The sequence below is a fragment of the Phaenicophaeus curvirostris genome, unplaced genomic scaffold, assembly GCF_032191515.1.
Source record: "Phaenicophaeus curvirostris isolate KB17595 unplaced genomic scaffold, BPBGC_Pcur_1.0 scaffold_68, whole genome shotgun sequence".
NCBI classification, from domain to species: Eukaryota; Metazoa; Chordata; class Aves; order Cuculiformes; family Cuculidae; genus Phaenicophaeus; species Phaenicophaeus curvirostris.
Window position 1 is genome coordinate 28,147 of NW_027206690.1, and position 15,670 is coordinate 43,816.

A 15,670-nucleotide genomic window follows, 5' to 3' on the forward strand; every position below is an offset into this window, starting at 1 on the left:
GTGGAAAATGGGGTTTTTTTTGTGGAAAACATGGGTTTTTTGTGGAAAATTGATGGGGTTTTGTGCAAAATTGATGGGTTTTTGTAGAAAATTGATGGTTTTTGTGGAAAATTGATGGGTTTTTGTAGAAAATTGATGGGTTTTTGTGGAAAATTGATGGGTTTTGTAGAAAATTGATGGGTTTTGTGGAAAATTAATGGGTTTTTGTGGAAAATTAATGGGTTTTGTGGAAAATTAATGGGTTTTGTGGAAAATTGATGGGGTTTTGTGGAAAATTGATGGGTTTTTGTAGAAAATTGATGGGTTTTTGTGGAAAATTGATGGGTTTTGTAGAAAATTGATGGGTTTTGTGGAAAATTGATGGGGTTTTGTGGAAAATTGATGGGTTTTTGTAGAAAATTGATGTTTTTTGTAGAAAATTGATGGTTTTTGTGGAAAATGGATTTTTTTTGTTAAAAAATTGATGGGTTTTTGTGGAAAATGGATTTTTTAATGGAAAATAGATTTTTTTTGTGGAAAATTGTTGTGGTTTCATGGAAAATGGTTGTGGTTTTGTGGAAAACTGATGTTTTTTATGAAAAATGGATTTTTTTGTGGAAAACGGATTTTTTTGTGGAAAATTGATGGGGTTTTGTAGAAAATTGATGTTTTTTTTGTGGAAAATCAATGTTTTTTTGTGGAAAATCAATGGTTTTTTGTGCAAAATAGATGGTTTTTGTGGAAAATTGATGGGTTTTTGTAGAAAATTGATGGGTTTTGTAGAAAATTGATGGGTTTTTGTGGAAAATTGATGTTTTGTGGAAAATTGATGGGGTTTTGTGGAAAATTGATGGGTTTTTGTGGAAAATCGATGTTTTTTGTGCAAAATAGATGGGTTTTGGTAGAAAATTGATGGGTTTTGTGGAAAATTGATGGGTTTTGGTGGAAAATTGACGGGTTTTGTAGAAAATTGATGGGGTTTTGTAGAAAATTGATGGGTTTTGTGCAAAATCCATGTTTTTTTGTGGAAAATTGATGGGTTTTGGTAGAAAATTGATGGGTTTTGTGGAAAATTGATTTTTTTTGTAGAAAATTGATGGGTTTTTGTGGAAAATTGATGGGCTTTTTGTGGAAAATTGATGGGTTTTGTGGAAAATTGATGGGTTTTTGTGCAAAATTGATGGGGTTTTGTAGAAAATTGATGGGTTTTGTGGAAAATTGATGGGGTTTTTGTGCAAAATGGTTTTTGTGGAAAATTGATGGGTTTTGGTAGAAATTGATGTTTTTTGTGGAAAATTGATGTGTTTTTGTAGAAAATTGATGAGGTTTTGTGCAAAATTGATTTTTTTTGTAGAAAATTGATGGTTTTTTGTGGAAAATGGATTTTTTTTTGTGGAAAATGGATTTTTTTTGTGGAAAATGGATTTTTTTTTGTGGAAAATTGTTGTGGTTTCATGGAAAATGGTTGTGTTTTGTGGAAAACTGATGTTTTCTATGAAAAATGGATTTTTTTGTGGAAAATGGATTTTTTTGTGGAAAATTGATGGGGTTTTGTAGAAAATTGATGGGTTTTGTGGAAAATTGATGGGTTTTTGTGGAAAATTGATGGGTTTTTGTAGAAAATTGATGGGTTTTTGTAGAAAATCGATTTTTTTTGTGCAAAATTGATGGTTTTTTGTGCAAAATTCATGGGTTTTTGTAGAAAATTCATGGGGTTTTGTGGAAAATTGATGGGTTTTTGTGGAAAATTGATGTTTTTTTGTAGAAAATCGACATTTTCCATGGGGACTCAACGTTTCGAGTGGGATGGTAGAAGACTTTGGGTCGGAGGAGACCTGGAGCTCCCTCCTCGTCGCTTCCCGAAGGGAAAGAAGACGGACCCAACCACAGAAAAACTTTATTTTTGGGAGGCTACATCGCGACGCCGGGAAATCCAAACGCTCCGAGGGCTCGAGCCGCCCCGGGGGCCCCAATCCTGCTCCGTCCCGGAAGGAAAAGGAGCCGGGGTCCGTCCCGGAGAGCTTCGAGGAGCTTCTTGAGGAGGTTTGAGGAGCACGAGGAAGCTGGAAAATCCCAGGAAGGCATCACGGAACCTTCCGGCTTTGAGTTGGTGGTGTTGGAATCACTAGAAGTCGGCAAAAGCGGCTTGGAAGAAGCTCCTGGAGAACTTTGAGGCCGGAAGGAGCCGTGGCGGGAGCTGGAATTCCAGCCGAGCTCATCCCTAACGGAAAATCAGCCTCGGAAAGGCCGAGCTGGACCTGGTGCCGTGTCCTCAGCATCCAAATTTTCCCCAAAAAAACAAGCGCGGAGGAATCAAAACGACTCCAAAAGAGTTTTGGAAGCTTGGGATGAACCCAGCGTCCGCTTCTCCGGGAGAAAATTCCATCCGGAAGCTCCGGCGAGGAGAAAAATCCATCCGAGCGAATCAAAAAAAGTGGAAAAAATTCAGTTTGTGGGTTACGAGCGAAGCGAAAAATCTCGGAAATAAGCGGATTTTCCCACCGGGAATGAAGGTTTTTATGGAGAAGTCGGAGATTTCGCTTCCGGATGGACGGATGGACGGAAACCAGGATGGAAAAAGTCCTCCGGGAAATCCATCCCGGCTCCGGCGTCGCTAAGAATTTGCGGGATCAGTGCAGAAAAATCAGGATAAAGTGCAGCGAAGCGTCTCGAAATTCCCATGAAATTGTCCGGAAGAGGCTTCCAGTTGGGAGCAAATTAAATTGGAGGACGAGGGGAATAAAACTGGAGGGGGTTGGAGGCTTTCGGGATCCCAAAACGAGCCGGAAAATCCAGTGTACGGAGAAAAAAAACGAGGCCGGGAGGAAGAGGAAGGAGGAACGGAGGCTCCGGAAAAGGGAAACGGGAAGTTGGGAAGCCGGGAGGAAGCTCAGATGCAAAGAAGTTGCAACCTGGAAGGAAGGAAACGGGATTTAAGAGCACGAGGGAGGAGGAAAAAGGGGATTTGGAGGGGTCCGAGAGGGATTTGGGGGGTCGGAGAGGGATTTGGGGGGTTCGGAGAGGGATTTCGGGGGGTCAGAGAGGGATTTCGGGGGGTCAGAGAGGGATTTGGGGGGGTCAGAGAGGGATTTCGGGGGGTCAGAGAGGGATTTGGGGTCTCAGAGAGGGAGTTGGGGGGCTCAGAGAGGGAGTTGGGGGGCTCAGAGAGGGAGTTGGGGGGCTCAGAGAGGGATTTGGGGGTTCGGAGAGGGATTTGGGGGTTCGGAGAGGGACTTGGGGGCTATGGAGAAGGATTTGGGGGTTCAGAGAGGGATTGGGGGGCTACGGAGAAGGATTTGGGGGCTACAGAGAGGGATTTGGGGGGTTCAGAGAGGGAGTTGGGGGGCTCGGACAGGGATTTGGGGGGTTCCAAGAGGGATTTGGGGGCTACAAAGAGGGATTTGGGGGCTACAAAGAGGGATTTGGGGGCTATGGAGAGGGATTTGGGGGGCTTGGAGAGGGATTTGGGGGGTACGGAGAGGGACTGGGGGGCTCTGAGAGGGATTTGGGGGTTCCCAAGAGGAATTTGGGGGGTTCAGAGAGGGATTTGGGGGGCTCGGAGAGGGATTTGGGGGGCTCGGAGAGGGATCTGGGGGGTTTGGAGAGGGATTTCGGGGGTTCCAAGAGCGATTTGGGGGCTTCAGAGAGGGATTTGGGGGGCTCGGAGAGGGATTTGGGGGGCTCGGAGAGGGATCTGGGGGGTTTGGAGAGGGATTTCGGGGGTTCCAAGAGCGATTTGGGGGCTACGGAGAAGGATCTGGGAGGTTCAGAGAGGGATTTGGAGGGTTCCAAGAGGGATTTTGGGGGTTCCAAGAGGGATTTGGGGGCTGCGGAGAAGGATTTGGGGGCTACTGAGAGGGACTGAAGGATTCTGAGAGGGATTTGGGGGTTCCGAGAGGGATCTGGGGGGTTCGGAGAGGGATTTGGGGGGTTCCGAGAGGGATTGGAAGGCTACGGAGAGGGATTTGGGGGCTATGGAGAGGGATTGGAGGATTCCGAGAGGGATTTGGGGGGTTCCAAGAGGGATTTGGGGGGCTACGGAGAAGGACTGAAGGATTCTGAGAGGGATTTGGGGGGTTCTGAGAGGGATCGGGGGGGTTCTGAGAGGGATTTCGGGGGTTTCAAAAGGGATTTGGGGGCTACAGAGAGGGATCTGGGGGCTCAGACAGGGATTGGGGGGCTACGGAGAGGGATTTGGGGGCTACGGAGAGGGATAGGAGGGTTCCGAGAGGGATTTGGGGGGTTCAGGGAGGGAATTGGGGCGTTCCAAGAGGGATTTGGGGGTTCGGAGAGGGATTTGGGGGGTACCTGTCCTTCTCGATGGCTCCGTTCTCTCCGTTGTCTCGTGTCTCCTCGGCGTCTTCTTCTCCGAGCTCCATGTCCAGCTCGTTCCCAGCTTCCGAGCGCGAGTAGGCGAAGCCGCTGGAGGAAACAGAGACGAGGAACCAAATGGAACCGGTTCCCAGTCTAAACGGAACCAAATTGAACTGGTTCCCAGTCTAAACCAACCAAATTGAACTGGTTCCCAGTCGGAGCCAACCAAATTGAACTGGTTCCCAGTCTAAACCAACCAAATTGAACTGGTTCCCAGTCTGAACCAACCAAATTGAACTGGTTCCCAGTCTAAACCAACCAAATTGAACTGGTTCCCAGTCTAAATGGAACGAAATTGAACTGGTTCCCAGTCTAAACCAACCAAATTGAACTGGTTCCCAGTCTAAACCAACCAAATTGAACTGGTTCCCAGTCTAAATGGAACCAAATTGAACTGGTTCCCAGTCTGAACCAACCAAATTGAACTGGTTCCCAGTCTAAACCAACCAAATTGAACTGATTCCCAGTCTAAACCAACCAAATTGAACTGGTTCCCAGTCTAAACCAACCAAATTGAACTGGTTCCCAGTCTAAACCAACCAAATTGAACTGGTTCCCAGTCTAAACCAACCAAATTGAACTGGTTCCCAGTCTGAACCAACCAAATTGAACTGGTTCCCAGTCTAAATGGAACCAAATTGAACTGGTTCCCAGTCTGAACCAACCAAATCAAACTGGTTCCCAGTCTAAACCAACCAAATTGAACTGGTTCCCAGTCTAAACCAACCAAATTGAACTGGTTCCCAGTCTAAATGGAACGAAATTGAACTGGTTCCCAGTCTAAACCAACCAAATTGAACTGGTTCCCAGTCTAAACCAACCAAATTGAACTGGTTCCCAGTCTAAATGGAACGAAATTGAACTGGTTCCCAGTCTGAACCAACCAAATTGAACTGGTTCCCAGTCTAAACCAACCAAATTGAACTGATTCCCAGTCTAAACCAACCAAATTGAACTGGTTCCCAGTCTAAACCAACCAAATTGAACTGGTTCCCAGTCTAAACCAACCAAATTGAACTGGTTCCCAGTCTAAACCAACCAAATTGAACTGGTTCCCAGTCTGAACCAACCAACCAAATTGAACTGGTTCCCAGTCTGAATGGAACCAAATTGAACTGGTTCCCAGTCTAAACCAACCAAATTGAACTGGTTCCCAGTCTGAACCAACCAAATCGAACTGGTTCCCAGTCTAAACCAACCAAATTGAACTGGTTCCCAGTCTGAACGGAACCAAATTGAACTGGTTCCCAGTCTAAACGGAACCAAATTGAACTGGTTCCCAGTCTAAACCAACCAAATCGAACTGGTTCCCAGTCTAAACCAACCAAATTGAACTGGTTCCCAGTCTGAACCAACCAAATTGAACTGGTTCCCAGTCTGAACCAACCAAATTGAACTGGTTCCCAGTCTAAACCAACCAAATTGAACTGGTTCCCAGTCTGAACCAACCAAATCGAACTGGTTCCCAGTCTGAACCAACCAAATCGAACTGGTTCCCAGTCTAAACCAACCAAATCGAACTGGTTCCCAGTCTGAACCAACCAAATTGAACTGGTTCCCAGTCTAAACCAACCAAATCGAACTGGTTCCCAGTCTGAATGGAACCAAATTGAACTGGTTCCCAGTCTAAACCAACCAAATTGAACTGGTTCCCAGTCTGAACCAACCAAATTGAACTGGTTCCCAGTCTAAATGGAACGAAATTGAACTGGTTCCCAGTCTGAACCAACCAAATTGAACTGGTTCCCAGTCTGAACCAACCAAATCGAACTGGTTCCCAGTCTGAACCAGCACCTGATGGAGCGGCAGGTGAAGAAGACGATTCGCTTGAGGCGCTTGTTGTAGAAGAAGTAGTTGAAGGACCAGAGGCTCCCGTCTTCTCCGAACGGATCCGAGTCCAGGTCCGGGTTGTAGCTGCAACCGGGAAGAGGGACGTCAGGATGGAGGGGCACCACGTGAGGAACATCTCCTCCTGCTTCCAAGCTCCTTCTTGAGGGCCTCAGGGGTCATTTAGGACCTTCAGGGAGCTCCAGGGAGGAGATGTTCCTCTCCAGAGGTCACCGGGGACCTTCAGGGAGCTCCAGGGAGGAGATGTTCCTCTCCAGAGGTCACTTAGGACCTTCAGGGAGCTCCGAGGAGGAGATGTTCCTCTCCAGAGGTCACTTAGGACCTTCAGGGAGCTCCAGGGAGGAGATGTTCCTCTCCAGAGGTCACCGGGGACCTTCAGGGAGCTCCAGGGAGGAGATGTTCCTCTCCAGAGGTCACTTAGGACCTTCAGGGAGCTCCGAGGAGGAGATGTTCCTCTCCAGAGGTCACTTAGGACCTTCAGGGAGCTCCAGGGAGGAGATGTTCCTCTCCAGAGGTCACCGGGGACCTTCAGGGAGCTCCAGGGAGGAGATGTTCCTCTCCAGAGGTCACTTAGGACCTTCAGGGAGCTCCAGGGAGGAGATGTTCCTCTCCAGAGGTCACCGGGGACCTTCAGGGAGCTCCAGGGAGGAGATGTTCCTCTCCAGAGGTCACTTAGGACCTTCAGGGAGCTCCGAGGAGGAGATGTTCCTCTCCAGAGGTCACTTAGGACCTTCAGGGAGCTCCAGGGAGGAGATGTTCCTCTCCAGAGGTCACTTAGGACCTTCAGGGAGCTCCAGGGAGGAGATGTTCCTCTCCAGAGGTCACCGGGGACCTTCAGGGAGCTCCAGGGAGGAGATGTTCCTCTCCAGAGGTCACTTAGGACCTTCAGGGAGCTCCAGGGAGGAGATGTTCCTCTCCAGAGGTCACCGGGGACCTTCAGGGAGCTCCAGGGAGGAGATGTTCCTCTCCAGAGGTCACCGGGGACCTTCAGGGAGCTCCAGGGAGGAGATGTTCCTCTCCAGAGGTCACTTACGACCTTCAGGGAGCTCCAGGGAGGAGATGTTCCTCTCCAGAGGTCACCGGGGACCTTCAGGGAGCTCCAAGGAGGAGATGTTCCTCTCCAGAGGTCACTTAGGACCTTCAGGGAGCTCCAGGGAGGAGATGTTCCTCTCCAGAGGTCACCGGGAACCTTCAGCGACCCAGAAGGTCCATGTTCCCTCACCTGTAGATGTCACACTCGGCGAGGCAGATCTCCTCGTCCACCGCGTCCCACAGAAGGGGCTTCAGGGCCTTGAAGTCCTCGCGGACGGCCGAGAAGAGGCTGCAGTTGACCGCGTTGACCACCTAGAAGGAGAAGGCGAGGTTGAGGAGGAACCGTTCCTGCTCTCCCACCCCAAAAGCTTGGGCCCACCAAGCTCCTCGCCACGTTTCTCCGTCAGGAGAAGATCTTGGGGGCCACCTCAGCTCCTCCAGGGCCACCTCAGACCCCTCCTAGGCCACCTCAAGCACATCCAGGGCCACCTCAAGCACCTCCAGGGACACCTCAACATCTCCTCAGCTCCTCCAGGGCCACCTCAGCTCCTCCAGGGCCACCTCAGACCCCTCCGGGGCCACCTCAGACCCCTCCGGGGCCACCTTAAGCACCTCCGGGGCCACCTCAAGCGCCTCCGGGGCCACCTCAAGCGCCTCCGGGGCCACCTCAACATCTCCTCATCATCTCCAGGGACACCTCAGCTCCTCCAGGGCCACCTCAGACCCCTCCGGGGCCACCTCAGATGCCTCCAGGGCCACCTCAATCATCTCCAGGGCCACCTCAAGCACCTCCAGGGCCACCTCAACATCTCCTCATCATCTCCAGGGCCACCTCAGCTCCTCCGGGGCCACCTCAGACCCCTCCGAGGCCACCTCAGACCCCTCCAGGGCCACCTCAACATCTCCTCATCATCTCCAGGGCCACCTCAGCTACTCCAGGGCCACCTCAGCTCCTCCAGGGCCACCTCAGACCCCTCCAGGGCCACCTCAGACCCCTCCAGGGCCACCTTAAGCGCCTCCAGGGCCACCTCGACATCTCATCGCCTCCAGAGCCACCTCAAACCCCTCCAGGGCCACCTCAGCTGTCCTCGAGATCTCCAGAAGGTCCCGGAGGAGGCAGGAGAAGAAGCCCTGGAGCTGCGTCTCCTCCGTTTTGGCTCCGTACCCAGTTGAGACTCGGTTCCCGGCTGAACTCGTGGCTCTTGGCGGCGCTGAAGTCGTAGTCGGGCCGGAAGGACTCGTTGAGGGTGGCGATCAAGTAGAAGAGGGTCTTGCGGCTGCAGGTGTCGCTCAGGGGACCTTCCTCGTCCCCGCTCTGGCTTTTCCCGAGCCTGGAGGAAGAGGAGAAGGTCAAAAAGGGGAGAAACGGAGGCTTGAAGGCATCTCAGGGGGGTTCTGGGGGCTCAAAAACCCTCAGGTGGCCACCAGGAGAAGAACCCAGCCACCTCAATCCCTTGAAATTCTAAGTTGGGCTGGAAGCTCGGAGCTTCGTGATGCAGAAGAACCCGGAGAAACGGAGCTGGAGAACCTCAAGAGGTTCCGCAAGGTCAAGGAGCTGCAGGCCGGGTGGGAGCAGCCACGGCTTCAAGCCAGGATGGGGGGTGGAGAGAAGGGTGAGGAGAAGGATTTGGGGGCCAGGAGAAGCTCGACGTGAGCTCCCAGAAATCAATTTTCCACAAGAACGCAGCAATTTTCCACAAAAAACATCAAATTTCCACAAAAAACCCCATCAATTTTCCACAAAAAAAATCAAATTTCCACCAAACCCATAAATTTTCCACAAAAAAAATCAATTTCCTGTGAAAAAATGACATTTTCCCACCTAAAATGTTGATTCCCCGTGAAAAACGTCGATTTTCTACAAAAAAAATCAGTTTTCCACAAAAAAGCATCAATTTTCCACAAAAAGACATCAATTTTCCACAAAAACCATTGATTTCCTGTGAAAAAATTACGCTTTCACACCCAAAACGTTGATTCCCCACAAAAACCGCTGATTTTCTACAAAAAAAACCCGATTTTCCACAAAAACTCATCCCTTTTCCCCAAAAAGCTTCAATTTTCCCCAAAAAAATGACATTTTCCCACCCAAAACGCTGATTTCCCCATAGAAAATGTCAATTTTCTACCAAAAAAATTAATTTTTCCACACAACTGCATGAATTTTCCACAAAAACCCATGGATTTCCTGTGAAAAAAAAATGACGTTTTCCCACCCAAAATATTGATTCCTTATGAAAAACGTCGATTTTCTACAAAAAACCATCAATTTTCCACAAAAAACCATCATTTTTCCACAAAAAACCATCATTTTTCCACAAAAAAGCATCATTTTTCCACCAAAACAGCATCAATTTTCCACCAAAAAAGCATCAATTTTCCACAAAAAAGCCCCATCAATTTTCCACAAAAACCATCAATTTTCCATAAAACCCATTAATTTCCCCTGAAAAAATGACATTTTCCCACCTAAAATGTTGATTCCCCATGAAAAACGTCGATTTTCTACAAAAAAAATCAATTTTCCACAAAAAAAATCAATTTTTCACAAAAAACTATCGATTTCCCACAAAAAACTATCGATTTTCCAGAAAAAACTATCGATTTTCCACAAAACGCATCAATTTTCCACAGAAAAAAAGTTTTCCCACCCAAAACATTGATTCCCCATGAAAAACGTCAATTTTCTACAGAAAACCCATCAATTTTCCCCAAGACCCATCAATTTTCTAAAAAAAACCATCAATTTTCCTCAAGAACCATCAATTTTCCACAAAAACCCATCCATTTCCTGTGAAAAAATGATGCTTTCCCACCTAAAACGTTGATTCCCCATGAAAAACATCAATTTTCTACAAAAAAACCATCCAATTTCCACAAAAACCATCCAATTTCCACAAAAACCATCAATTTTCCACCAAAAAAACTGGATTTCCTGTGAAAAAACGCTGTTTTCCTACCAAAAAAGAGATTTCTTAGCAAAAAAAACCCCATTTCACGTGAAAAAAAGTGTTGATTTCCCATAAAGAATTTGGTTTCCCCATGAAAAATGTTGATTTTCTGCACAGTTGATTTCACAACAAAAAAATTAAGATTTTTCTGTGAAAAAAATGTTGATTTTGCACAAAAAGCCGCGATTTCCGATGAAAAGACACCAAATTCTCATGAAAAAATGTCAATTTTTCATGGAATAAAGTTGATTTTTGGTAAAACCCATTGATTTTCTGCTAAGAACGTGGGTCTTGGAGGCACCTCAGCTCCTCCAGGGCCACCTCAGAGCCCTCTGGGGCCACCTGAAACCCCTCCGGGGCCACCTCAGCTCCTCCAGGGCCACCTGAAACCCCTCCGGGGCCACCTCAGAGCCCTCCGGGGCCACCTCAGCGCCCTCTGGGGCCACCTCAACCGCCTCCGGGGCCACCTCAAGCGCCCTCCGGGGCCACCTCAAGCGCCCTCCGGGGCCACCTCAAGCGCCACCGGGGCCACCTCAAGCGCCACCGGGGCCACCTCAAGCGCCTCCGGGGCCACCTCAAACCCCTCCAGGGCCACCTCACGCGCCTCCGGAGCCACCTCAGAGCCCTCCGGGGCCACCTCAGCACCCTCCGGGGTCACCTCGAGCGCCTCCGGGGCCACCTCAACCGCCTCCGGGGCCACCTCAGACACCTCTGGGGCCACCTCACGCGCCTCCGGGGCCACCTCAGAGCCCTCCGGGGCCACCTCAACCGCCTCCGGGGCCACCTCAAGCGCCACCGGGGCCACCTCAGAGCCCTCTGGGGCCACCTCAAGTGCCTCCGGGGCCACCTCAAGCGCCCCCGGGGCCACCTCAGCACCCTCTGGGGCCACCTCAAGCGCCTCCGGGGCCACCTCACGCGCCTCCGGGGCCACCTCAACCTCCTCCGGGGCCACCTGAAACCCCTCCGGGGCCACCTCAAGCACCTCCGGGGCCACCTCAGCACCATCCGGGGCCACCTCAAGCGCCTCCGGGGCCACCTCAGAGCCCTCCGGGGCCACCTCAGACCTCCTCCGGGGCCACCTGAAACCCCTCCGGGGCCACCTCAAGCACCACTGGGGCCACCTCAGAGCCCTCTGGGGCCACCTCAAGTGCCTCCGGGGCCACCTCAGAGCCCTCTGGGGCCACCTCAAGCGCCTCCGGGGCCACCTCAGCACCATCCGGGGCCACCTCAAGCGCCTCCGGGGCCACCTCAGAGCCCTCCGGGGCCACCTCAGACCTCCTCTAGGGCCATCTCAAACCCCTCCGGGGCCACCCCAGCACCCTCCGGGGCCACCTCAACCGCCTTCAGGGCCACCTCAAACCCCTCCGGGGCCACCTCAGCACCATCCGGGGCCACCTCAAGCGCCTCCAGGGCCACCTCAGAGCCCTCCGGGGCCACCTCAGAGCCCTCCGGGGCTACCTCAAGCGCCTCCGGGGCCACCTCAAGCGCCACCAAGGCCACCTCAGAGCGCCTCCGGAGCCACCTCAAACCCCTCTGGGGCCACCTCAAGTGCCACCAAGGCCATCTCAAACCCCTCCAGGGCCACCTCAGAGCCCTCCGGGGCCACCTCAAGCTCCTCCGGGGCCACCTCAGAGCCCTCCGGGGCCACCTCAGAGCCCTCTGGTGCCACGTCAAGCGCCTCCGGGGCCACCTCAGAGCCCTCCGGGGCCACCTCAGAGCCCTCCGGGGCCACCTCGAGCGCCTCTGGGGCCACCTCAGAGCCCTCCGGGGCCACCTCAGAGCCCTCCGGGGCCACCTCACCTGCTGGGGCTGAGCCCCGTGGTCTGGGGAGGGGACAGGGCCTCGAGGACGTGGGGCTGTCCCTCCTGGCAGAACTGCTTGAACATGTGCTTGTCGTCGCCCGCCATCTTGCACGAGTAGCTCTCGATCCTGCAGGGAGAGACAGAGCCACGGAACCTTCCGGATGAGGGGGGCGGAAACGGAAAGGGAACGGGGAAAAATGGGGGGAAAGGGAGGGGACTGAGGGGAAAAGGGAATGAGAAGTGGGAAGACTGAGGGAAAAGGGAAGGAACGGGGGGAGAAAATGGCAGAAATGGATGGAAAATGAGGGAACTGGGGGAGAAAATGGGGGAAATGGAAAGAAAAGTGGGGGAGAATGAGGAGAAATGGAAAGAAAAGTGGGAAAACTGGGGGAAAAGTGAGGGAACTGAGGGAGAAAATGGGGAGAAACGGAAAGAACCTGGGAAAACTGAGGAAACTGGGGGAGAAAATGGGGGAAATGGAAAGAAAACTGGGAAAACTGGGGGAAAAGTGAGGGAGCTGGGGGAGAAAATGGGGGAAATGGAAAGAAAACTGGGAAAACTGAGGGGAAAATGAGGAGACTGAGGGGAAAATGGAAAGAAAAGTGGGAAAACTGGGGGAAAAGTGAGGGAACTGGGGGAGAAAATGGGGAGAAATGGAAAGAAAATTGGGAAAACTGGGAGAAAGCTGAGGGAACTGTGGGTAAAATGGGGAAAATGGGGAGAAATGGAAGGAAAATGAGGAAACTGGAGGGAAAAATGGGGAAAATGGGGGAGAAACTGGGGGAGAAAATGGGGGAAATGGAAAGAAAACTGGGAAAACTGAGGGGAAAATGAGGAGACTGAGGGGAAAATGGGGGAAATAGAAAGAAAAGTGGGAAAACTGGGGAGAAAATGGGGGAAATGGAAATAAAAGTGGGAAAACTAGGGGAAAATGGGGGAAATGGAAAGAAAAGTGGGAAAACTGAGGGAAAAGGGAGGGAACTGAGGGAGAAAATGGGGGAAATGGAAGGAAAATGAGAGAACTGAGGGAGAAAATGGGGAAAATTGAAAGAAAAGTGGGAAAATTGGGAAAAAATGGGGGAAATGGAAAGAAAACTGGGAAAACTGGGGGATAATGGGGGAAATGGAAAGAAAAGTGGGAAAACTGGGGGAAAAGTGAGGGAATTGAGGGGAAATTGGAAAGAAAAGTGGGAAAAATAGGGGGGAATGTGAGGGGACTGAGGGGAAAATGGAAAGAAAAGTGGGAAAACCGGGGGAAAAGGGAGGGAACTGAGGGAGAAAATGGTGGAAATGGATGGAAAATGAGGGAACTGGGGGAGAAAATGGGGAGAAATGATAAGAAAAGTGGAAAAACTGGTGGGAAAATTGAGGGAGCTGGGGGAGAAAATGGGGAAATGGAAAGAAAACTGGGAAAAAATGGGGGATATAGAAAGAAAACTGGGAAGACTGGGGGGAAAATGAGGAGACTGAGGGGAAAATGGAAAGAAAAGTGGGAAAACCGGGGGAAAAGGGAGGGAACTGGGGGAGAAAATGGTGGAAATGGAAAGAAAACTGGGAAAACTGGGGGAAAACTGAGGGAACTGTGGGAAAAAATAGGGAAAATGGGGAGAAATGGAAGGAAAATGAGGAAACTGGGGGGGAAAATGGGGGAGAAAATGGGGGAAATGGAAAGAAAACTGGGAAAATTGGGGGGAAAATGAGGAAACTGGGGGAGAAAATGGGGGAAATGGAAAGAAAAGTGGGAAAACTGAGGGGAAAATGAGGAGATTGAGGGGAAATGGAAAGAAAAGTGGGAAAACGGGGAAAAGTGAGGGAACTGGGGGAGAAAATGGGGAGAAATGGAAAGAAAACTGGGAAAACTGGGAGAAAACTGAGGGAACTGTGGGAAAAATTGGGAAAATGAGGAAACTGGAGGGAAAAATGGGGAAAATGGGGGAGAAAATGGGGGAAATGGAAAGAAAACTGGGAAAATTGGGGGGAAAGTGAGGGAACTAGGGGAGAAAAAGGGGAAAATGGAAAGAAAACTGGGAAAACTGGGGGATAATGGGGGAAATGGAAAGAAAAGTGGGAAAACTGGGGGAAAAGTGAGGGAATTGAGGGGAAAATGGAAAGAAAAGTGGGAAAACCGGGGGAAAAGGGAGGGAACTGGGGGAGAAAATGGTGGAAATGGAAAGAAAACTGGGAAAAAATGGGGGATATAGAAAGAAAACTGGGAAGACTGGGGGAAAAATGAAGAGACTGAGGGGAAAATGGAAAGAAAAGTGGGAAAACCAGGGAAAAAGTGAGGGAACTGGGGGAGAAAATGGGGAAAATGGGGAGAAATGGAAGGAAAATGAGGAAACTGGGGAAAAATGAGGAAACTGGAAAGAAAACTGGGAAAACTGGGGGAAAACTGAGGGAACTGTGGGAAAAAAATGGGGAAAATGGGGAGAAATGGAAGGAAAATGAGGAAACTCGGGGAGAAAATGGAGGAAATGGAAAGAAAAGTGGGAAAACTGAGGGAAAATTGAGGGAACTGGGAGAAAAATGGGGAGAAATGGAAGGAAAATGAGGAAACTGGGGGAGAAATGGAAAGAAAAGTGGGAAAACTGGGGGAAAAGTGAGAGAACTGAGGGAGAAAATGGGGGAAAAGGAAAGAAAACTGAGAGAACTCAGGAAACTGGGGAAAAAACGGGGGAAACGGAAAGAAAAGTGGGGAAAACTGAGGCAAGCGGAGGCGTTGAAGCTCCCTTGGCTCAACCTTCCCCAATCCTTGGGACCCACCTGCCGATGATGTGAGCGTCGCCCGTCTCCACCGTCAGCTGGGAGTTTATTGCTTCGAAACTCGAGTTCTCCAGCAGCTTCATCGTCCTGGGCTCCCCAGCGGTTCCTCACTCGAAGGCTCCTGAAACGAGAGACAGCTCGGAGGATCCGGCTTCAGTTTTGGGTTCCTCACCCCAAGAAGGACCTCGAGGGGCTGGAGAGAAGCCGGACAAGAGCAACGAAGCAGGGGAAGAAGCTGGAGGACGCGTGAGGGACCTGAGGGGGGTTCAGCCTGGAGAAGAGGAGGCTGAGGGGAGACCTTGTTCCTCTCTCCAACTCCCTGAGAGGAGGTCGTGGAGAGGAGGGAGCCGGGATCTCCAGGCTCCACTAGCCTGGACATCAAGAACTTCTTCATAAAAAGGGTCATCAAGCCCTGACAGAGTCACCCAGGGAGGTGATGGAGCCACATTCCCTGGAGACGCTTAGAATCCAACTAAATGAGCCGCTGAGGGACCTGTCACTGCGCGCCCCCCCTCAGGAAAATGGCGGCAAGCCGAGAACTACAACTCCCAGCATGCCTCGCGCGCGCCTATAGGGATTCCCCATTGCGGCTTCCCACTCCCAGCATGCCCCGCGCCACCATTAAGCCCCATAGAGGACTACGACTCCCAGCATGCCCCGCGACGCCGCTAAAAGCGCCTCTGCGCGGACTACAACTCCCAGCGTGCCCCGCGCGGCCTAGCAATACAAGCAAACCCATCCCGCGCCGCGGGGCATGCTGGGAGTTGTAGTCCGCGCGCCCTTCCCCGCGGATTAACGGGGAAGCGGGGCTTACCGGCGTTTCCCGCTGTCGTTCCCGGCGCGGCCTCCTCGCCGTGGCGGCTCCTTCAGGCCCGTCGCGCCGCTACGAGGAGGCGTCTCCGCTGGAAGCTCGAGGAGGGC

The 15,670-nt window shown here is 50.9% G+C and overlaps 1 protein-coding gene across 1 annotated transcript; it reads right to left on the reverse strand.

Moving 5' to 3' along the window:
• Positions 1–1,860: 1,860 nt before the first annotated feature.
• Positions 1,861–15,653, reverse strand: MAF1 (MAF1 homolog, negative regulator of RNA polymerase III). Its single transcript, XM_069881749.1, has 8 exons — positions 15,564–15,653; positions 14,750–14,870; positions 11,985–12,113; positions 8,399–8,564; positions 7,424–7,545; positions 6,148–6,267; positions 4,288–4,401; positions 1,861–2,891 (listed from the first exon to the last, which is right to left on the reverse strand). Exons 2-8 carry the CDS (start codon positions 14,830–14,832, stop codon positions 2,870–2,872), a joined length of 756 nt encoding a protein of 251 aa, XP_069737850.1. The 5' UTR covers positions 14,833–14,870; positions 15,564–15,653; the 3' UTR covers positions 1,861–2,869.
• Positions 15,654–15,670: the final 17 nt, after the last annotated feature.

Bases quoted from the DNA above. Each gene is read 5' to 3' on its own strand.
- MAF1 (XM_069881749.1), bottom strand. From the start codon at position 14,832: ATGAAGCTGCTGGAGAACTCGAGTTTCGAAGCAATAAACTCCCAGCTG. The intron at 12,114-14,749 runs GTGGGTCCCAAG...CTCTCCCTGCAG, and splicing joins GACGCTCACATCATCGGCAG to GATCGAGAGCTACTCGTGCA. The intron at 8,565-11,984 runs GTGAGGTGGCCC...CTCTTCCTCCAG, and splicing joins ACGGGGCTCAGCCCCAGCAG to GCTCGGGAAAAGCCAGAGCG.